This window comes from Callionymus lyra, chromosome 6, assembly GCF_982586985.1.
Source record: "Callionymus lyra chromosome 6, fCalLyr1.hap1.1, whole genome shotgun sequence".
Lineage (NCBI taxonomy): Eukaryota > Metazoa > Chordata > Actinopteri > Syngnathiformes > Callionymidae > Callionymus > Callionymus lyra.
In genome coordinates, this window is record NC_141823.1 from 11,520,068 (window position 1) to 11,543,447 (window position 23,380).

General features: G+C 41.3%; 2 protein-coding genes across 2 annotated transcripts in view; one reads left to right on the forward strand and one right to left on the reverse strand.

The window, feature by feature from the left end:
- Positions 1-8,011, reverse strand: part of lrrc49 (leucine rich repeat containing 49) — a 40,640-nt gene extending 32,629 nt beyond the window's left edge. Inside the window, exons 1-8 of the mRNA XM_087793572.1 lie at positions 7,793-8,011; positions 6,992-7,042; positions 6,850-6,925; positions 6,544-6,750; positions 6,366-6,453; positions 4,613-4,816; positions 4,456-4,522; positions 303-446 (exon numbers count right to left, since the gene is read on the reverse strand). Coding sequence (XP_087649698.1) covers positions 303-446; positions 4,456-4,522; positions 4,613-4,816; positions 6,366-6,453; positions 6,544-6,750; positions 6,850-6,925; positions 6,992-7,042; positions 7,793-7,873 — 918 coding nt within the window. The 5' untranslated portion in view covers positions 7,874-8,011. The remainder of the gene's footprint in view (positions 1-302; positions 447-4,455; positions 4,523-4,612; positions 4,817-6,365; positions 6,454-6,543; positions 6,751-6,849; positions 6,926-6,991; positions 7,043-7,792) is intronic.
- A 5,607-nt stretch (positions 8,012-13,618) lies between these two features.
- Positions 13,619-23,344, forward strand: larp6a (La ribonucleoprotein 6, translational regulator a). Its single transcript, XM_087793573.1, has 3 exons — positions 13,619-14,316; positions 17,743-17,941; positions 21,684-23,344. Exons 1-3 carry the CDS (start codon positions 13,634-13,636, stop codon positions 22,797-22,799), a joined length of 1,998 nt encoding a protein of 665 aa, XP_087649699.1. The 5' UTR covers positions 13,619-13,633; the 3' UTR covers positions 22,800-23,344.
- Positions 23,345-23,380: the final 36 nt, after the last annotated feature.

The following is a 23,380-nucleotide window of genomic DNA, read 5'->3' on the forward strand; positions in this document are numbered from 1 at the left end:
ACTAATTAAATTAAGAGAAGTAAAATGAAACCGTCGTCATGGAAATATGTGTTATAAAGTTATTGATTAAAAGATATTTAACGTCTTCAAATATTGTTTTACAATGTAAATTTAATCGACGCACTTTACTTTTATCACTCATTTCCTGCCTGAACCCTCCTATCAACATAGGCCCAACATGCACCATGATAGCAAACCTCCTGTTTAAAATGTCTAAACAAGAGTTAGGGGCCTTTGTTGACTCATTATTTCACAGTAAATCTTTGGAAATCCCTCTAAAAACAATGTCAAAAACAACTTACTAGATGGAAGACGCAGTTGTGCCTCAAGTTCAGCTCGTTCAAACAGGCCAGTCCGTCCAGGTTTTCCACTCTGGAGATCCTGTTTCCTGCCAAGTTCAACACTCGGAGCTCCTGAAGATGCGACATGTTTTCTATCCTGGATATCTGCAGAAACAAAACCGACATTGATTTCTCACATGTCGTGTTGTGTTAAAACATTCAGCTTCTGTTGAACCTCCAAGATATAAACCAGAGATCAGGGTGAGTCAGTGATCTCATCGTATTCCTTCTTCTTTTTTTCCATTTACTTTCTGGTGGGAATTGGGGCCCCTGATGAAAGTGACACGTCAAATGCATTAGGAATTCCCAGCGGTTGACGGACCCAGAGTGATGCATCGACCCTCAAATGCTTAGTGAAAGTTGAATTCCCTCATCGGCCACAAGAGAATCTGTGTTTTAGGTTTCGATGACTTCATGCCGGAAAAAAGTTTGCTACCACTGGCATTGGCAGGAACTGGAGGGTCAAAGGTGTTCCCTGTTGTTCCACCATCTGGGAAGCAGCATGTTGGTGTGTTTAACTAGTGATTTACAAAAAATATGGATAAAACGATGGACAAAAAAGCTAAAGAAAATAAAATGTCAGCTGTCATTTTTTTGCTTCTTTCACTGATCCTTAAGTGGAGCCAACGTTATCTCAAATTCAACAAATATATGTCTGAAATGTCTCATCCAGGGAAGCAAATAATGTCTCTTAAATTGGTCTTTGACCTTTATTGTATCATCATTAATAGTGTGTGTTTGTACGAAACTCTCTTTTCATTGAAATATTTACATTAGAAACGTATCTTAAGCCCCACCCACTGAGAGATAAAATCTTGTTTACCATAACCACACCCATTCTGCTGTGATTGGTCATGGTTTGTCACCGCACATCATCAATCTTGGGAGTCTCCATCTCCAAGGGGCTCATTGTATAAACAAAGCGGGTGTGATTACAGCTGGCTGGAGGAGGAGTGAAGCAATTATTACACCATAATGGACTCGCATAACCTCTTGTTCGCCCAGATTTCAGACGGGGTAGAACTTTATAAAGTAATATGTTCAAAACATGTTCATGATGAGGGACTTAATGGATCTTGGAGAGGAAGACTTTTGAAACATGTGAGTGAGTCAGGAGAGTTGTTTTTTTTACATGAGTTGCTCTTTAAGGAAAACTACGAAATGAGTTACAATATCTCACACCATCAACCATACCTTCTTTTTTAACACATGTTTTATTCCCACCATATTAACTATATTTAGATTAGCATATTGCTAAATCATCCTAGCATGCTAAAGGTCGATGAAAGTGCAAACCACCACCATTCTAAGGGCTCCAAAGCCATGTAAAAAAGAAGGATCCCTTACAAAAAATAATGCACAAATGCTCCTCATGACTGCATATTTATAAACTCAAGATAAATATATTAAATTACACTTTGTATGAGGTGGTTTGGAAGGCATCTAGAATAATGCTCCACCAACAGTGTAAGGTTCTGTTTGTGTAAATATTTGTGAAACCATAGAAGGTAATGACAGAAGAGGAATCTTGTCACATTCAGAGTCTAAATCTAAAATAATGAGCTTGATGGTTGAGACTGTAAGAGAGTGTGTGTCTCAGCTTACAGCACTGATACTGTGATTAGATTTAAAACAAGGACGACAAAGTGTTTTCTTGTCCTGTAGGAAAACAGTACTACAGGCCGAGACAAGCGATATGAATGAAATCCTCTCCGGATCACGAGTGCGACATAGCGAGAGATGTTGCATGACCGTGAGGATTTTCTCGCCGGCTAATACCACCACTTCATTTTTTACAAACCCTGTAGGGCTTTTTCCACAATCCAAGTCAAACTGCCCGAGTGGAAACATCACTGCCTGGTTGTTCAACAATGTCAGCTCACATTTTAACCCGAACGCTGAGTCACTGAGCGAGAGAGAGAGAGTGGGATTAACACTCCCACACAGAAAGCGTAGAGTGATGCGAGCGAAATGGAAATGAAACGACCAAAAAACTGGTCCCTTGTTTCTAGCGGGGGTTACGCTCTAAAACTCCCCCGCATTAAATGATAGCAGGGATACATTTTCTCCACTTAATCTAATACATTTATAAAGACCAGCAGTTTACAGGGGTTCTTCTGCAGTCCTGCTGTTTTTTCCATTTTTTTATTTGGACGTATGTCACCATGTCAAAAGTGATTGACAGTTTTGATTGGTTGGCTGGGCGGCAAAGCAATACGGAAGCTGTTCAGGTCATTAAATACATCAAAACATGCAGTTCGATTGGACTCACGCTGCTATTGTTTTTCTCCCCAGAAAATACGTTTTTTGTGACGCAAGTTGCGAAAATTTCCCATAATGAAGGAACGGGAAAAGGTCTGCAAATCTGAAAGGTTTTTCAAATGTCTACTGCTCTGGCGTACATTCAAGTAGAAACACCATTCAACCTTTAAAATGTAGATTAAAGTCCAAACAATCAACTTGGGATTTGACACTTTTTTAGCTTTTATAGTTTTTTTGTCACGGGGCAAAGCGCACAGACCACTCTTGTGATATCCCGGCAGGGTATTGTCTAGTTGTATTACTAATTGTATATCTAGTCCATTAATTTTCCTGAAATTTCACTTATTATGTCTTTTTTTATCTCAATCTCTGTATTAATCTCATCATCTGATCTTCAGTTATGTGTCTAGTATCTTATCAAGCTCTTTATCAAACTCTATCAAGCTCTATAAAATACATTAAAAGCATGGTTAAGGAAACATATTTTATAAATGAATTCACTAAATAATGAAGCAAATCATCGTCTTCAATCCACAAGATGGCAATCTTTACTGTACGATTGATGCTTTTGTAAACTCACTCACATCAACACAACAGCTTGAAAAGAGACATTTATTGGTTGAAGACGACATGCATTACCGCTACGATCTCATCGCAGTTGCCTCGGCTTGTGTTTCAAGCAGCCGACATCAGAAAGAGAGGCTTGTTTTTCTACGCTCTGGAGCAGCTCTCGGTGGACTGATGTGGGCGGAAGGCTGACCGAACACTAATTCAACAAAGGCAAAAAAATCTTCTTTTCTTTCTAGGAGTTGTGAGCTTTCCTCCAGTGACATTAATTCAACTTCCACTACTTGGTCTTTAAGGCCCTTTTTGTGTGGTAGGAATATACAAACTATACACATATTTTGTAGTAAAGCTGATGTTAGGTATTGAATAAACTCAACATATGTGCAACGACCCCCCAATCGGTACATTTTAGTTCTTCGTATCCCCTGTTCTGTGGGTAATTGAAGGGGGGCATTCATGACGGGACCTCTTAAAGATGCCGGATATCTCGTAGAAGAACTCACATTTCTCTGATCCTTAAATCTCTTCACTGCCTGCAACTTTCAGGATCAATTTTAAAATTATGATTCTTACTTTCAGATCTATTCATGGTCAGGCTCCTCCTTACATCAGTGATCTGATCCAGCCATATATTTTATTGAGTATTGTTTTGATTGTTAAAGCGCTTTGTGACCCTGGTCTGGAAAAGCGCTATAAATTGAAATTACTATTACTTATACTCACAGGACTTTCCATAGACCGGCGTTAGCTCGTTCACAGTTTTTACTGGTATGACGCTGACTCTAAACGCAAATTGTTGGACACTTTGATCATTCCTTGCTCTTCAAAGCTTTTCTGTTATTGGCTTTTATTTAAAATGTTTTCCCTCTTTTCGTGGTCCATGCATCTTGCCACCTACCCTGCTTTGGATTCTTGCTCGTTTTCTTTGAACATATTGAACAGTTGGACTGAGAGAAAGAACTCTATATCTGTTTTACGCCATCTTATGGACCATTTTAGTAATGTGTTTTGTTTGGACTTCTGTTTTTTTTTGTAAAATAAATTGTGTTTGATTATTTTGACTTGTTTATTCCACTCCTGGTTAATATCTTGACAATATGATTGATATAAATCTCAAAGGATCTCTGAAAGGCTCTTTAACCTCGTTATTTATCTGTGGACGACAGCTTGTGATAACTGCAGGGTATGTGGAACATTTCTTTGTGTCATTGACAAATGTTCTTCTAAAAAAGAAAAAAAAATCATCATACCTTTCATACTGAATGAGTAAAAAGGTAGTGAGTACCTGGTTGTGCTGTAGATCCAGGATGTTTAGTTTGGTGAGGCGATCCAGGCAGTTTATTTTTTGGATTCTATGGACAAGTACAAGTTATGCAAGTCATTGTCTGGATACATCAGTCACATGACCTTGAATAAAACATCCAAAAGTCATCTCCACAAACCTGTTCCTCCCTAGAAGAAGGATCTTGAGGGAGCTCAGAGCTTCTATGCCACTCATGTCCAAGACATGGTTGTCCTGCAGGTTGAGGAAGACGAGATGTTGCAGACGTGACAGGTGACGGATGCGTGAGATGTGGTTGTGCTGGAGGTTGAGGAGCTGGAGTTCATCTCTGGCGCCGAGCTGTGGACATTCTTCCAGATCCCTTCTGTGAGACACAACAGCTTTGAGTTACACCAGAGTGACGAGTGGGTTTAGACGCAAAACAAACGTGAGCTTTGCTGCTCCCTTGTGGAGGAAAGACGGTATATTAGTTCAGCTGTTATATAGATTTATTTATTTAACTTCCCAAAGGAATAATTTAAAAAAGCTAAATATTGTAATTAAACTGTTTTAATTTCTTACAGAATTAGCGTTTTTAGATTCAGAACCTTTTCCAAATGTTTAGATTAAAATTAAGTTGCAGGTAAATTACGTTTTTAATGTAATAATCTCTCCTCAAATTGATGAATTGAAAATTCCCAAATATATTTTTCAGTAACTGTATCTTACCTTCTCGTGCTTGTGATATTTTTGTACTTCTCTAGAAGTGATTTGATTTATCATTCCTGTGAATTTATCCACACATAATAATTTGTAATTATTAATGAATTGATTTATTTTTAGTTTCAATCTCATCTTTACATCAGTTTCACAGTAAATTTGTAAATGTTTAAACAATCGTACACTTCAGGTCTTAGAATTCTTCATGGAATAAAAACAAGTAAATCAACTTTAATCAAACAATTATCAACTACAATTAAACCATTATGATCTGTAATCAAACCATATTATCTGTAATTAAACAATTTTCACCTATAATCAAATGATTATAATCTGTAATCAAACCATATTATCTGTAATTCAACATTTTTCAACTATAATCAGACCATTTTAAACTGTAATCAAACTATTTTTTTTAACTGTAATGAACCATTTTTAACTGCAATCAAAAGAAATCAAATCGAACACAGCCACACAGACAGATATTTGTTATGATTTTTTTTTTTAGTTCAAATCTCATCCTCTTGGATCAGTTTCAGTAAATTGTTAAATGTTTAAACAATCGTACATTTCAGGTCATAACATTCTGTACAACAATAAATAAAAGAAAATCAACTATAACCAAACGATTCTCAACCATAATCAATACAACCAATCAATTTTCAAATAAAATCAAACTATTTTAGTTGATCAAACAAGAAATATTGGAGATTTAAAAGGAGCAAAAAGAAGTTCCCATTCTTTCTGCCTTTTCTATATATTTTGTATGTATGTTGTTTTTTCATTTATTAGTGATGTTAATGCTGACTTTAACTTTATAATATAATAATTTATGTGCACATAACGCTTCTCATGGGATCATGTAAATGTCAAATATAAAGACAGTGACAGGATGGAAACAACAAGATTTGGAGGAAAAAAAACACAGACTGAGAAGAAAAAATATTTGACCTGTAAATGGTGCAGGACTAACCATGCTTTGAACTGGCAAGGTGTATTTGTACGCAGCACAGTTGTACTCCACTCATACATATAAACACTTATTTCACAGTGTGTCTGCAAAACAACTTTTCTCTGAAAGCCTTTTTGCTGCCATTTATGTTTCTGACTGGGCTGCAAAAAGCCAGGTTTCCTGTTTTAAGAGCAGCAGAACAAGTTTGGGAGCAACTGGTCCGACCGCTTCTGCAGCTAATGATGCGTTTCAAGGCTGGTACCTGTCAAGGTTGATGCTGTGGAAGTTGGAAACGAAGCCGTCAGACAACAACCGCGTGAAGTGAGTGTTACGACTTTCCCCTTCAGCACCTGAAACAGTTCAAACATAGAAAAGCATTTATCAGACAAAGAAGAAGTAGGAGCGTGATAAGAGTTCATTGTAAAGAGGGGGATACTGACCCAACAGTTTCAAGGTATTTCCATTGGCACCTGCACTTCGGGTCGGTCTTCCCTGTCTGTAGATTAAGTGTTTTTCAGAATCTGGACGTGAACTCAAAGGTTTAATGGTCAATGGTGCAAGATCATGAGTAGCAGGATCAGATGAAAGAAATGCAACGGACGAGGTCTGGACCAGGAGTTTGTTGCTGCATAAATGCAACACATTCTCTGTGGACGACACACACACAAAAAAAAATCGGATTTATTTATTTTCTACCGTTTGTTTTTTTAACATGAAGAGCAGGACAGTGAGCGTGTCAAGTGCACCTGGGCTTGGAGGGCTTGATGGGTGGTGGTGGGAGGCGCTCACACTCCTGTCTCTTTCTAAGCTCATCTGTTTGGGCTGTGAAGTGGTCAACATTTACACACTTGAAACATGTCATGATGCACAATCAGAGAATTGACTCACTGCTTTCTGAGATGATTTCGTGGGTGAAAAGTGCAGTTTGCAGCTGCTCACCTGCGTCGACGGGAAAGAAAAGACAACTTTTTAAACTCGTGAAAAATCTAAAGTTCAATTTGGTTAATGTTGACTTATCCAAGATAACATCTAAGCTTATGTTCTGGACCAGAGTCAGGGGCCACATTTGTACTGTAATTGTTGTAAGTCTAACAACATCTAAACAATGGATTATTAAATTAAAAAATAGATGATATAAGATATCATGTCATTTTATAACAAATTGATATAAGCTTCAATGAAATGTATTACGTTTTGATAAAATATAAGACATATTTCTTTAATTTACTTTACAATTAATTGGAAAAGAAAATTCTTACAAAAACTTAAAAGAAAAAAGGACAGAAATAGTTCAAAAATACCACATGTTATGTTGTATATGTTTCTACATGAACCTCAAAATGAGATATTTATAACACTTCTATCATTTTATTTATTTATTTGGAAACCACTATAGGTGTGAACGATAACATATGAAGCTTATGTGTAAATTATGCAAGCATTTTAAAGCACATTTCGGTAGATTTCTAAAATATAAAATGTCACTTTACAATACTACAGTATAAAGTATTAAAGAAGCTGTATTTAAAATCAATCCAATGTTTGTTTTAATTAAACGTGTCCAAAAGAATGAATTTCACTTCAAAAAACTTGTCAAAACTAGTTGTCCATTATTTTAGTATTTATTTTCCGTTTTATAATGAATAAACGTATTAAATAATGTAAAAAAAAAACAGGTGTAATATTTACCAGTGGGCTGAGGAAGAGAGAACAATCGTTGTCATTGTTCCTGCTTCGTTTCTGCTGGAAGCCTCGCTCGCTGTTCTCCATTGAAAGCTAACGTTGGTTAGCGATGAGCTTGTGTTGGTTAAACTCGTCGAAAACGTTTCGACGCGAGTGAATCTTAAAACAGAATCTCGATGTAAAATCTGAAAACAAACAGAAAATCCGCCTAAGACTCAAAACTGCAGCTGAAAGTTAAGCAGAGTTGCCATGGCAACCAAACGGTTGCTTGGTAACTCACTTCCGGTGTTGCTGAAAGAGGAAGACCGTAGAGAAACGCGTTTAAAACGATAGAATTCCTTTTTCTTTTTTTTTTCTTAAATCACATTTAAGATTCTCAAACAGCCATATTAACTTGAATGTTTACAATTTACATAGCATTTGTATCTATAAAAAAAAACATTAGATTAACAAAAACACAATCATTTGATTCCATGGTCTGGATGTAAACAAGTCGTTGATCAGAAATAATAAATGTATGCATTGATACGCTAAAGTGAGCAACTATAGTGTGTTCTTTTCCCCAGCTTGCAAGGGGCGCTGGCAGTGTAAAGATGTCACTGCGAGGATTTCCTTTGGACGTTTTCCAGAAGCAACCGGCTGGAAGGAGACCATGGGGAGGATGAAGAGGTTAAAGCTCCCCTTCTGGCTTGGCAAGGGTGTTTGGATCCGCTCCACACACACCTCACACTCACACCAACCGTCGCTATAAGATTCTGTTGAATCGACTAGCTGTCAATCAAAACAGCCGATTGGATGTCGCTTAAAACACGCTTTTATTTTGTAACGTCACCAGACTTACTTTACTTTTATCACTTATTTCCTGCCGGAACGATCCGAACAACAGCAGCGGGGCCACGTGACGAAAATAAAATTGATCATTCCTATTTTAGGGTGAGTGGAGATGGTAGAAAATGGTGTCCGCATTGTTCATGGCGGCACAAAAAAACACCAAACAAGTTAGAGTCAGTAGCCAGGCTATGAGACAACAGCACAATTATAATAAATTATGTAATAATAATTTGATTTAATTACATTTTCTGTGGTTTCATTGGTTAAGAGAAAAATCAAAGTCAACACAAAGGATTCACCTGGATCTCAAGTAATAATAGTAATAACGTCCAATATCACACTCTTTTTTTTCTACACTTCTCTCAGCCACACATCAAACAAAAGGGTTTTTTCACTTCACAGCCTGGTCCACCAGTGACATAAGAAATGAAGACACACTTCTGAGGTGTCAACTGAGCACAGAGTTGCAGAGGAAAGACACCTGATAAGAACCACGGATGTGTTTCTGAAGATGATAGATTTGTCTGACGCGTTCAAGATTAATTGTGTATTTTAATCACAAAATAAAAATGTTTAAGTCAACATACGTTAATTACCTTTACTCACTATTAACCATTTATCTAAAGTAATGTTGTTCTTGTTTCAATCTTGACCTGAATTCTATCATGTTAAAATTCAAAATTATATTAAAATTAAAAGTTAATTTCCCATTTTTGTTTCTTTCCATTTCAAAACAAATTCCATTTCCGTCATAAAAAACGTAATTCTTTGCTAATTGATGTGTTCAAATTTCCAAAATGGTGGCTGAGCGAGCTGAACGATTACAGACCGGTGGCACTGACTTTCACAGCTGATGAAGACTCTGCTCTCAAACATCTCAGGCCACAAGTCCAGACCCAACCTGCAGTTTGCCTACCGGCCCGCGTTTGGTGTAGAAGATGCCATCCTTCGCCTCCTGCATCGGACCTACTCCCACCTGGATAAAGGAAGCGGCTCAGTGAGGATCCTGTTCCTGGACTTTTCTAGTGCCTGTAACACCTTCCAGCCCACCCTGCTCCAGGACCAACTGACAAAGACGCATGTGGTCCCTGGTCTGGACTCCTGGATCTCGGACTATCATTGACCACAGAATGTCAGGCTGAAGGACATCAGGTCTGAAGCTGTGGTGTGCAGTGCAGGAGCACCTCAGGGGACAGTACTGGCCCCTCTCCTCTTCACCATCTACACTTCAGACTTCTGCTACAACTCAGAGCTGAGTCTCGTCCAGAAGTATCAGGGAGGACGAGTACCGGAGTCTGATACGTGACTTTGTGGACTGGAGTGAGAGGAACCACTTGCAGCTGAACACCTCAAAGACCAAGGAGCTGGTCTTGGACTTTAGGAGGTCCAGGACAAAGCCACGTCCAGTGTGCATCAGAGGTGGAGATAGTTGATAACTATAAGTACCTCGGTGTGTGACTGGACAGTAAACTGGTCCTGCAACACAGACCATGTGTATAAGAAAGTCCAGAGTAGACTCTACTTTCTGAGGAGGCTTCGATCATTTAACATCTGCAAGAAGCTCCTCTGCATGTTCTACCAGTCTGTGGTGGGAATGTGTCCAAGAGGAGTGTCAACAGGTTGGACAGCTCTGTGGTTGAAGCTGGACTCACTGCCTTTGATCAAATTTAATTTGGTCTACACTGTGTGTGAAAAAAACAAGGATAAAATGGTGTAATAAAATAACTTAAGTTAACAAAAAGAAAATTATAAATAGGACGTTTGATAAAAAGAATGTGAGCCGCATTCATCAAATATGGAGCCGTTTAAAAAAAGATTCTCGTAGATAATGAGGACTGATACGACGATGTGTTGCTCTGGCACTAGAATCGGAACATGGATTCAAACCTGCAGCATTTGTTGCGACAGCTGAAGTGACAGACTCCCTCAGTCGCTCCCCGACGAACTGAAGGGATTTGAAAGAGCAGCGTTACGCGTTGGCTCTCTCTTCTCCTGCCCTCTGGTATTGTCTCCCTCGCTCTCCCACCACGTCGCATTGTGGCGCGAATGTGGCATGTGGTGCCGCGAATGAGTCAGCCGGCCCACCTGCTGTCGGCGGGCTTCGACAAAAGCGGGAGGCGAAGATTCTTAATTCGGGCCGGAGTCCATCGGAGTCCAGGTGATTTCAGAGGCGACGGAACTCCTCATCCTTTTCTTCCGTACACATTCTGCTGAATCGATCACAATTGTGATCTCTAGCTCAATTCTTCCCTTACTCATGAACAAAACCCTGAGATACGTTAACACCTCCACCTGGACCAAGATCCCAATCGAACCCTAAACACAACTATCTTCAATTTCTATTTTTTTTAAAGTTTTTAAGTCATTCTTTAAACCAATTATTCCCTTAACAAGGTAAAAGAGGGCTGGAGTCTATCCCAGCTACTCGGGGGGGACAGGCAGCGGACACCCTGTTACAAGGGTGTAACACGCAGGACACAAATGCCCGAGGAGGAAGAACACAGTCCTTCTTTTTCTTTTTAATAATTTGTATTATCTTTTCTTCAAAACAAAAAAGAATCTTCACCAGTCGAGACATTAAAATGGTTAAGCAAAAGATTACTAGATACTAACACCAGGTGAAAATACTTCAAACGAGACATGGTAAATGGCTCTTAAATAGTAAATGACATTAATTAAACATTATTACAATCAATCAAGTTCTCAATTAACCTCTGTATAAATGTTGGATACAGCAGATACATACTTGCATACAGAAAGACTGCAGGTTCCCACGACCAGAAACCTCCTATGTGTCCTCTTAGAAAAAGATGGTAATAAAAAATAATAATTTTAACAATGGCGGATCTATCATGTGTTACAAAGCGTTGAGGTTAACGGATCTTACAAGAGAAAAATTACATCAACTTGTGCGGGTACTTCTCTGCTTGAGACCTTGGCTCCTGCAACGGTGCGAGTTATATTGGAGGTGGTAATCTAATCTTCTGCTTGACATCTTTGCTCATTAATACACATCGAAAGTGTCAGTGCGCAAGAACAATTCCAATGAACGATTCCTTATGTTGAGTTCAATACAAGAGTGACGGTACAGACGAGCACTGTAGAGGTATTTGCATGTTTGTCTTTCAAGACGAAGACAACTGAGCTCCTGTCGCTACATTAAAATGAATAAACATTTTGGTCTATAACTCTAAAAAAAAGGATCATATTACTCTGAAATTAATCCAAACCCTTAGTCAACATAATGGTGAGTAGAAAATAAGTGATTTTGATGATTTCTGATGATCTGAACCTCATGTCAACTAAGGGTTATGTAACATTTTTTAGTTATATGCAAAAATGTTAGTTCATTTTAATGTAGCGTCTTGAGCTCAAAAACATCCAAATACCTTCATACTGCTCGTCTATAACATCCCTGTTTTATTGAAGCCTCGACAAGAGAATTGTTCATTAAAAACCACAAGTCTTAATATTTTAGATTTCTTTGTAGCGGAAGTTATTGGTCTCTCAGCTTCTGCCTGATGTTTTGTCCTCGCACAAACAAACTTAAATTATGGATTTATTTAAGTTTTTTCGAAACAATTCCTAATGTTAAACAAGATGGACGTTACAGTCGAGCAGTATGAAGGTATTTAGATGTTTATATTTTAAGAGGAAGACAACTGAGCTTCACTCGCTATATTAAAATGAACAAACTATTTGTCTATACCTCTAAAAAAGGAAGTAGAAAGTGATTTGCAAATTTTTCTACTCAACCTCATGTCGACTAATGGTTAAGCAACGTTTTTCTTTTTAGTTATAGGCAAAAATGTTTGTTCATTTTAATGTAGCGTCTTTGTTATGTAGTTGTCTTCGTCCAAAAAGACACTTGAAAACATCCAAATACCTCCATACTGCTCGTCTGTAACATCCCGTCTCTACGACAGAATTGTTCATGAAAAAAAAATGTTTAGATTTCTTTGTAGCGGAAGTTATTGGTCTCTGAGCTTCTGCATGATGTTTTGTCCTCGCACAAATAAACTTAAATTATGTATTTATCTAACTTAAGTTTATGAAACAATTCCTTATGTTCAACAAGAGGGACGTTACAAAGGAGCAGTATGAAGATGTTTAGATGTTTTTCAAGTGTCTTTTTGGACAAAGGACAACTGAGCTCCAGTCGCTACATTAAAATGAAAAAACATTTTTTGTCTATACCTCTAAAAAAGGAACATATTACTCTGAAATAAATCCAAACCTTAGTCAACATGAGGGTGAGTAGGACATAAGTAATTTCAAAATTCACTCATTTTCTACTCAACCTCATGTCGACTAACGGTTATGTAACGTTTTTTAGTTATAGGCAAAAATGTTTGTTCATTTTAATGTAGCGTCTTTGTATTGTAGTTGTCTTCATCCAAAAAGACACTTAAATACATTCAAATACCTCCGTACTGCTCGTCTGTAACATACCGTCTTAAAAAAAAGTCTTAATATTTTATATTTGTTTGTAGCGGAAGTTACTGGTCTCTCAGCTTCTGCCTGATGTTTTTAACAAGAGGGACGTTACAGACGAGCAGTATGAAGGTATTTGGATGTTTTCAAGTGTCTTTCTGGACGAAGAGAACTGAGCTCCAGTCACTACATTAAAATGAACAAACATTTTTTGTCTATACCTCTATAAAAAGGAACATATTCCTCTAACCCTAAGTCGACATGAGAGTAGAAAAATTAACTCTGGAACTAACTATCCCAGTTAAGAAAACGACTCTCCACCTGCACTTGAGCGTGTGTTCTTTCCTGGCCACGCCCCTCCCTCCCAGCTGACTAATAAACCTCGGGGTCACACCTGCTCCATCCAATTAACCAATTAGCCTCCTGACACGCGCCCTGGCCCTGGTGCGCACGTGAGTCCGGCTGGTGTCGCGCTGGTGTTGAACGCGAATGGAGACGTAAATAACAACAGAGCCCCTGTAAAAAAAAAAAAAAAAAAAAGCCAGAGCCCCTGTACAAAAAAAAAGAAAAAAAAAGAGGGCGATGCACGCGCTGGTCACCGCCTTCCTGCGCTGCCTCGCGCTGCTGCTGCCTCCCTCCTGGCTCGCCGTCAGCGGCGACGAGACGCAGCCGCGGCCCAATCGCAGGGCTCGCCTGAGCAGCACAAAGCTCCTCGCATATGAGGAAGTGGAGGCAGATCTCTCTCGGGCTCCTCCAGGCTGCGTCTCGACAAGCCCCGCTTCTGCTCGCGGCCCCGCGGCGGGTCGCCTCTGGATCGGGGGTGTTCGGCGAGCCGTGGAGCGCGTCCTCGGAGCCCCGTGGCTCCTGCTGCGCCATCGCTGCTTCAGATCTTCTAATTCTTCTTCTTCGACGACGACGAGAGGTCGCTCCTCGGTCCTCGGCGCCTTCCACGCCATGAGCGAGACCGTCGGGGGGATCCCCGAGCTCAGGGGCGCGATGTTGCCGCAGCCCCCCGCCGAGGATGAGGTCATCGCCGCCGCCGCCGCCGCCGCGACCGTCACCATCACCGTGGCCATCCAGGCGGCGGAGGAGGACGAGGAGGAGGAGGACGACGGGTCGACCACCAACACCAGAACCAGAACCACCAACAACAACAACCACCACCACCACCACCAGCACGACGACCTAGACGACGAGAACAACGGCGTGGACTTCCTCGGCGGAAGCTGCAGCGAGGACGAGTTCGGGAAACACGACAAGTCCAGGTGAGGTCACCTGACAATCCTGTCAACACGTCTGGATCAGAACATCCACAGGTGTGGTGGACTGACAGGTGTGTCACGGTTGAGGATTTGATAAACATTACTCTTAGTGTCTAGAATAGAAATTAAACTCTACATTTTTATTCCAAATTCCCCTCAAAACAAGCTATTCATTAATATTAAATATTAATTTTAAAAACCCTAGTGGGAGCCAAGGTCTCAGGACAATTGAATATGATTTAATTGTTCTTTTTTATATATTGCTGGATGGATAAGGACACCTGACCGGATAGATAATCTGATTGAAGCCAACAAAAAGAAGAAGCTTTATTTTCACAACTATAACAAAGTGAAGGATATTTTTTTATTTGTTTATTTGTGAGCTTTTAGATGACGTTGCTAAATGATGAAAGGCTGAATATTGAACACAATTCTTATTTAGAAAAGGCATCGTCTTTATGTGCCAAGTTGTCGAATTAGACTCAAGTTGTTTCTCTTTTTTTAATGCACTTTACATTTTTTAGTAGTTTAAAAATGACCCTTTTTTAATCAACCCAATTTGCAATTTAATTACATTTTTTATTTATATACTGGAAATTATATATATGTATGTATGTATGTATGTATGTATGTATGTATGTATATATATATATATACACAATTTATTAGTAAGAAAACGGCTTGGACAGCTGGAAAACTGAATTCAAGATTTGTACTGTGTATTATATATTTTTTTTGGAAATTAATGGTATCAAAATAACAAGTCCTTTAGGAGACAGTATTAAAAGTTAAGCCATCAACTGGAGTAATCTCAAGATAAAATTAAAAAAGCTGGATCACAATATAAAGGACAATATTAGTATTTTTTTTAAGGTATGGTATTAGAAAATATTATCCTGTGAAAATGATGTGCTGACAGTTCATTTGGATGATTTTTTTTTTATTTGAAATAATTTAAAACAAATCTTTAAGTTGCTGATGCTGTATTTTAAACCCTTCAAACACTTACATTTTACATTTTCTTTTAAGAATTAAACCTATAAACTCCTTCAATCTTACACATCATTTTACATCAAGCTACCTTAAGAGCTCAATGAATCCTCAAGTCAACAAAATATTGAGTAAAAACAACAAGAGCACGTGTTGTTCCTGCGAAATCACTCTGGACTCAGATGTGTTTTCGCTCTAAACATGTAGTACGTGATCATAGTACCAACGATCCTCACCGAGCCGTGGAGTCGTAATTACCTGCCCAGACAGTAACCACCTGTTGGCGGCGCCGGTGCTGAAGAGGCAGACACACCGGAGGGAGTTAAGGGAACGGCACCACCATCACTTGAAGCTAATTCCCCCTGCGTCACTGCTTCTATTTTTAACCCGCCCGTCCTGTAAGTCGGCGAGTCCGTCCCTGCACCGGTCAGCAGAAGAGCGAGCGACGCCTCCCTTCATTCAGGCCCAACATTCCGTGAGGGATGGAGGTCCTGACTGAGTCATTTTTCTGAAGTGTAAGCAGCTCGTGCCAGCTGTGTGGTCAGCGCCGCGAGCAGGGAGGAGGCAGGTGATGAGTCATCCCACCCAATCTTCATTCAGACCCTGAGACTCATCCGCCGACACGGTTCCACATCAGCAGCGACTCCATCGATCCAGAAGCTGTCAAAGGATGTTGTAGAGACTCGTGACGTTTTCATGATGGATCGAGATTTCAGTTCTCGTCCCTGCAGTCTTACTCGCATGTTTATTTAAAGCAGGGGTGTGTATTTTGCGATACGTTTCACGATACAGGGGCAATGATACGATATATTGTGATACTGTAGCAGGGCCGGGTCTAGGCAGGGGCAAGAGGGGGCCTGGCCCCCTCAAATAAATGTTGTGCCCCCTCAAACTTGCATGTAAGTAAGTAACAGCACAATGCCCCCTCAAGATTTGTGGCTGCCCCCTCATACATGCCTGTCAAGACCCGGCACTGTACTGTAGTAACAAGGATATATTTGTAGTATTGTCGAGTACTTGACTCTGGTGTTGCAGAATTTAAAGACCACATGACTCTTGACAGAGTCGTAACTGATTTCATTTGTTTTGAAACCAGAATATGTCCAAACATCAGCTTTAAAATCTGCTGGAGTCGACTGTATCCTCTCGTCCTCAGTCATCGCCGGGATATTGCAGGATTAGCTTCGCATTATGTCATGGCTGCTGCCATCTAGAATACGGAAGTAAAATTGCAACCCAAAAATGAATAAACCCTGTCAATATTTGTGTATAAAAAAATTGTATTTAAAAAGCTGCTGGAGTCGACTGTATCCTCTCGTCCTCAGTCAACCAAAGGAATTGAATTGTTCCTTTAATGACTGCTGCCATCTAGAATACAGAAGTAAAATTGCAACCCAAAAATGAATAAACCCTGTCAATATTTGTGTATAAAAAAAAGGTTCTTTAAAAAGCCGCTGGAGTCGACTGTATCCTCTCGTCCTCAGTCAGCCACAGGAGCGCAAGTTATTGTTCCTTTAATGACTGCGGCTATCTAGCGTCCAGAGGTTCAATTTTCAACGCACAAATAAACGAAAGCCTCGAAAATGTGCACGTTTTGTAAAGAAGAAAAATGTACTTACTATTGATATATAAACTATCGTAAGGGAAAAAAATACGGCAATATATTGGTGTCATGACATTTTCTCAAACCCTAGTTTGGAAGTTCAATCGTCTGTCTATATAAACATAGACAAAACGCACAAATTTAACGTTACAATATCTAGTACCTTTTATAAAAAATACATGTTTTCCCTTTAAATATAACGTAAATAATCGTTTAATTCCCCCCAAAATTCTATTTATTTGTGCCAACCCCCCCGCCCCCATACATTTAAACACGTGGTCATTTAACACCGTAATATTTCGTCTACTTGTGCACGTGAAAATGTAGCCGCCGTTAGCTTGACCAAAACGATGGTGATAACATGCACTTTTAAACCAAGAAAACAAAGATGGATGATAGAACCTCTGGTCACGAAGATCCAATAAAAAAAAATGAACAAAATCACGTCATTTCATCGGAATAAATAAACCGGATATTAAAAACACATACGACCCTTTCAACGTAACGTGTCTCTTTGAGAGCGCCTGCCTTCGAACCTCCTGGGTAACCATGACCCGGATGAACGGGTCGTAAATAAAAGTGGCAGGACCGCGGGTCCATACTCTCCGTGGGTGTCGGTGACTCAGATGGGGAGGGTTCTGGGCTCGGTGTGGCGCTGTGGTCTGGCGCTGACTAAAATGCCGGACCCGCCAAAAAAACTGCTGACCTCAAACATGGTGTGAAACAGTGAGTTATTTGAAAAGAAAACCCACAGGATTGAAGTATGTCAGTCGTAGTACGAGCGTGTAGGAGTACCAGAGTGTTTTCATGACCCTGATGTTCTCTCTCTCGCTCAGCGGCGCCGGAACCAGCGGCGGGGAGCTGGAGGAGGAGAGCTGGCAGCCTCCAGACGCCGAGCTCATCCAGAAGCTGGTCACCCAGATCGAGTACTACCTGTCGGACGAGAACCTGGAGCACGACGCCTTCCTGCTCAAGCACGTCCGACGCAACAAGATGGGCTTCGTCAGCGTGAAGCTGCTGACCTCGTTCAAAAAGGTGAGGGTCGCGGTGGAGCTTGAGCTTCCAACGTGGGAACAAGCTTTACTTGTTCTTGTTCTTGCTTACAGCGGGGAAGTGAAAATCAATGCAGATTCTGGTGCAATACTTTAGTTTTGTCATTTTTTTATATGGGATTTCTTGTCAAAATAAGAAGCTATATTCCAAAATACAGTAGCTCGTCATGCACGCCGGTGTCGGTACAATTTCTGTCCCCCCTACAATATCGGTCCCCCCACTTCCTAGGTGATGACGTCACTCGCTGCATATGCAAACGTCTCTTTAAAATATTTTTTATGGGTTAAAGAAACGTAAACAGAACGTTTACATGATACTTTCTACCACATAAAACATTTATATTGACAAAAAGACGATCTTCGTCAACATAATCACTTTTCTTTCTTTCATTTCCTGGTCTGACGATACATGTGACTTTGACACCAACAGGAAGTGACCGCGCTACATGTGACGAAGCCGCTGATTGGCTGAAGCCGTTTTACTGATAATAAAGCTGTACAGTGCAATACAAACATCCGAGTTAAAAGCTCTCTGGTGTATTTTAGAGCCATTTCTGAGCAAATAACAAACTATAAATTATTTTTTTCAGTATATTTATGTGGCCATCGGTACATTTTATGGCTGTGAAAATAAAATTGCCGGAACAATGACTTTTACAGTTCGTAACGGCAATAAAAGAAATGATTGTTGACTACTATAATGAGAGTTAAGAATAAAACCACAGTCATTTTCTGAAGATCCATACGGTTTTTTATTCAACATTCTCTGAATAAGTTACATATTGCATCTTCTCCAGACCAAAAATGTTGATGGATTTTATTTTTTTAAAGAAGTTATTGTAATTTATGTAAAAAAAAAAGAAGTAATATTTTAGCTACAAAGCTCTGATTTATATTAAAACGTTTCTTGAAATGCAGCAAAGACAACATGTCTTTAAACTATGTATTGTACTGTTGTGTTTTTAAATGTCTTAATCTTGTTATACTGTGTAGCAGTTTGTGATTTGTGTTCAAATATAAAGTGCAATATTAGTAAAATAAAATATTATTATTAACGCTATTGCTACTTATAATAAGGGAGTAGTTCGCACATGACCGTTTTTTGTCTTTTTTGTTTACAAATGACGCCAAAAAAATCAGCTTTAGTCCAGACACATGCTGTGTCTCAAATCGCATACTAGCGTACTAAAAGTTAGTATTTTTAGTGCGTTAGTGCGTCTCAATTCTTAGTATGCGAAATGTAGTGCGCCATGCACACTAAATTGGCGTACTAACACGCCCACAAAACTGAGCATGGTTCGATGGACACTAAACACACTAAACAGCCGCCATCTTAGTGACGTTTTAAACGGACGTTACGTCATATATAAATGCATATATATTAATATACTTCCTCCGCAGCAGTAGGAGGATAAACACGTCTTCGCTGCTGATACCATCTTAAATATTTCTCGATTATTTAGATTCTGATATTATTTCTTTATTTCTTTTTCCAAAGTTGCAATACGTGCTGCCAGCAGGAGGCGACAGCGTTCAAACAGCTGGTTGAAACATCGTTAAATAGAAGTAGAAGAAGAAGCTGTCATGTGATTTCCGGTTAGTGTGTAGCAGCAGTGTTTGATTTGAGACATACTATCTGTGGAGAATTTGCGTACTAGTTAGTATGTACACTAAACTGATGCATACTAACTTCTAGCATACTAAGAGTAGTATGCGATTTGAGACACAGCAACAGAGTAGTTAATGGCGGCCATTTTGAGTCCTACAACAGCTCTGTAGGACTCCCGAAGGCCCCGTCAGAGCACCAGAAATGTCGCTTGAATTTAGGTTTTTGGACTTTTTTTCATTATTCTTTCAGTTCCGTTTCATGACATTCTTATAAAATAACGGGGGCCAAACAAGTTAAATCTACGTGGTATCAAACCTTCGCTATAATTGCTTTTACCCTTTTTTCCAACGGGTTTTATTTCGTTCAGAACCTTTTGAATAAAAAATGCAGCTGAAATGTATTATTTTTTCTGCTGGTAAATAAGTGCAGCTGTTTTTTAGTTGGTGTAGTAGTAGAGTGTTCATCCTGACGCATGGATATAAATGAGACTTTCCTGACTCAACAGAACGTCAGAGAATCTACATCGTTCTACTTCAATGATGCGACATGTTGACGCCTCAGAAAACCTTTATCTGTGAAAATGAAACACTTGCGTCTGGATGACGTGTCGTCGTCCTCACTCGATCTCACTCGTCCTCACTCGATCTCACTCGATCTCACAGCGGATGAATTTTTTCCCGACTGTGTCAGTTCCACGTCTCACTTCCCCGATGACACCTCTAACGAAGCCACATCTGCACATGCGTGCAACTCATTAACAGACGAACACGTTCACGCGTCAGCAGCTTGTTTTTGACGCCTTCGCGACAAAGGTGAGGATTCGAGCAGACAAACGGAAGAAGAAGAAGAATCATTCATGAAAACAACGTTTTGACAACCAAGATGGAGAAGTGTCGTTTTTGTTTGGTAATGTGTTTTAACCCTTGTTATCTTAGGGTCAAGGTGACCCAGACGCCCATAACCAAATGTTTGTTTGTTGGTATCCCTTGTATATTGTATATGTATTCATGGAGAAAGAAGGTCGTTCACCTTGACCCAGAGACAAAAAGGGATACCACAAACACATTTGTTTTCGTGTATTCGGGTCACTGTTACCCATAGACAACACAAGGGATACCACAAACACATTTTTTGGGGGCCTTTGGGTCACCTTGACCCATAGACAACACAAGGATACCACAAACATTTGTTTTCGTGCATTTGGGTCACCTTGACCCAGAGACGACACAAGGGATACCACAAACACATTTGTTTTCGTGTATTCGGGTCACCGTTACCCAGAGACGACACAAGGGATACCACAAACACATTTTTGGGGGGCCTTTGGGTCACCTTGACCCATAGACAACACAAGGATACCACAAACATTTGTTTTCGTGCATTTGGATCACTTTGACCCAGAGACAACGCAAGGGATACCACAAACACATTTGTTTTCGTGCATTTGGATCACTTTGACCCAGAGACGACACAAGGGATACCACAAACACATTTGTTTTCGTGTATTCGGGTCACCGTTACCCAGAGACAACACAAGGGATACCACAAACACATTTGTTTTTTGTGCATTCGGGTCACTTTGACCCTCAGTTAACACAAGGGTTATGATGGATTACATATTTGTTCAACACTTTGTTGCCGTCGGCAAAATACGACCTTTAAAAATGACCTCAAAAAACACGTTCTGAAATAATTACGGTCACGAAACCTGTCGTAGTTCAAACATAGAGCAGATTCACCTGCGTCAATAACACCTGAACCATCAGTGCATTTACAACGTAAACCATAATTGGGGGGCATCGATGTACGGCAGGTCGGTGAGGGTTTAAAAAAATAAATGTATAAAACTCAAGCGACGAGTTCACTGAGGGGGAGTGAGACTAACGGAGGAGGAGGTTTAAGTAAGTCGGGGAATGAGTCGGAAAGTTTTCTTTTTGTTACAAGACTTGCTGGGAAAGATTGGTTTTGGATCTTTGTGCACAAGTTCCATGTTTTAAAATGTGTTCTTGTCTTTATCTTGAACAATACACTGTTTGTTTATAAGTATTATTGTATATTCAACTGCTACGACTCGCACCAACTGAACTCAAAAGCGTAACCTTGTGCTCCCTCTCAGGTGAAACACTTGACCCGCGACTGGAGAACGACCGCCTACGCCCTGAGACACTCCAAGATCCTGGAGCTGAACGACGAGGGCAGGAAGGTGCGACGCAAGTCGGCGGTGCCGGTGTTCGCCAGCGAGTCGCTGCCCAGTCGCATGCTGCTGCTCAGCGACCTGCAGCGCTGGCCCGAGCTGGCCACCCTCGCCGAGCTCTCCAGGGAGAACGGGAGTCTCAACGGCGGCGAGGGAGGAGGAGCCGCTCAGCAGGAGCAGCTGATGAAGCTCCTGCTCAAGGCCTTCGGCACGTACGGCGCCATCGCCTCCGTCCGGGTCCTGAAACCAGGGAAGGACCTGCCGGCCGACCTGAAGAGGCTGAGCAGCCGCTACGCCCAGCTGGGCGCGGAGGAGTGCGCCATCGTGGAGTTCGAGGAGGTGGAGGCGGCGGTGAAGGCCAACGAGGCGGTGGGAGGCGAGGAGGGAGGTCCCAGCCCGCTGGGCCTGAGGGTGGTCCTGATCGGCACCAAGCCGCCCAAGAAGAAGGTGGCGAAGGAGAGGCCGCGGGAGGACGGCGGGATGCGGAAGAGCCGCTCCCTCAACAGCCGGATACGGGAGCTCCAGTACCACGGCGACGACTCGGCCTGCAGCTCCTCGGAGACGGAGAGCACCCCGACCTCGCCCCGCCTGGCCCGGAAGTCCCAGTCCTGCAACAAGCTCAGCCCCACCTCCGCCAGCTTCCAGAACAATCACCTCAGCCCGAGCATGTCGCCGCGCAACAGCCCGTGGTCCAGCCCCCGGGCCAGCCCGTGCCCCCAGCGCAAGAACCCCCACTCCCACAAGTCCCCCTTAGCCAGTGAGGGCAGACTCAGCCCGGAGCCGGGGCGCCGCTGGGCCGACTACTCGTCGGACAGCAGCCTCACCCCCTCGGGGAGCCCGTGGGTCCAGCGCCGCAAGCAGGTGGCGTCCCAGGAGAGCAGCCCGGTGGGGAGCCCCATGCTGGGCCGCAAGATGCAGAACGCCGACGGCCTGCCGCCTGGGGTGATGAGGCTCCCGAGGGGTCCGGACGGAACCCGGGGATTTCACTGTGTCACGGCGGGGGGCGAGCGGGGGAAGACGGCCGCCACGCAGACTTGACCCTTGACCCGCGAAAAGACGGGGGAAAAAAAAAAAAACCCTGAGCTCAGACGCCGCTTAAAGACTCCTTTTCTGTTGAGTGCATCCGTTTTCAGTTTCCTTTTTTATACGGTTTGTTGATGTTGTGAACTTTGAGTGACGGCCCATGTTTTCCCCTTTGACCTCCAGACACATGGAGCTTTTTTTTTTGTTTTAATGGCGTGTGTGTGGAAGTCATTTCCCCGGACAACCCCCCCCCAACCCCCCCAGTCGCTCCACTGCCACGACACCCGGTTACTTTTTTAGTTCCGCCTGGTTTTTTCGACAATTTTCTGCACTTCGGTTCGACGTAGAAGCCGCTTCTCATGATTTGTTTGTTCACCGCAGGAAGCTAGTTTTAGTTCTCTTATTTATTTTTTTTAAAAAACATTTCGTTTTAGTTCCGACACGTCCGTGACACCCGGGCTTCTCGGCAAAAGGGCTGAAAAGATGTTACGTTCTTTTACTTTCCACCTGAGCTGAGGAGTTTGTACAGAGGCTTGTACGAATAAAAAAAAGCACTGGCATTACGACTGCGACTCTTTTCTCGTCCGCGGAGAAGG

Bases quoted from the DNA above. Each gene is read 5' to 3' on its own strand.
- larp6a (XM_087793573.1), top strand. From the start codon at position 13,634: ATGCACGCGCTGGTCACCGCCTTCCTGCGCTGCCTCGCGCTGCTGCTG. The intron at 14,317-17,742 runs GTGAGGTCACCT...TCTCTCGCTCAG, and splicing joins GGGAAACACGACAAGTCCAG to CGGCGCCGGAACCAGCGGCG. The intron at 17,942-21,683 runs GTGAGGGTCGCG...GCTCCCTCTCAG, and splicing joins TGCTGACCTCGTTCAAAAAG to GTGAAACACTTGACCCGCGA.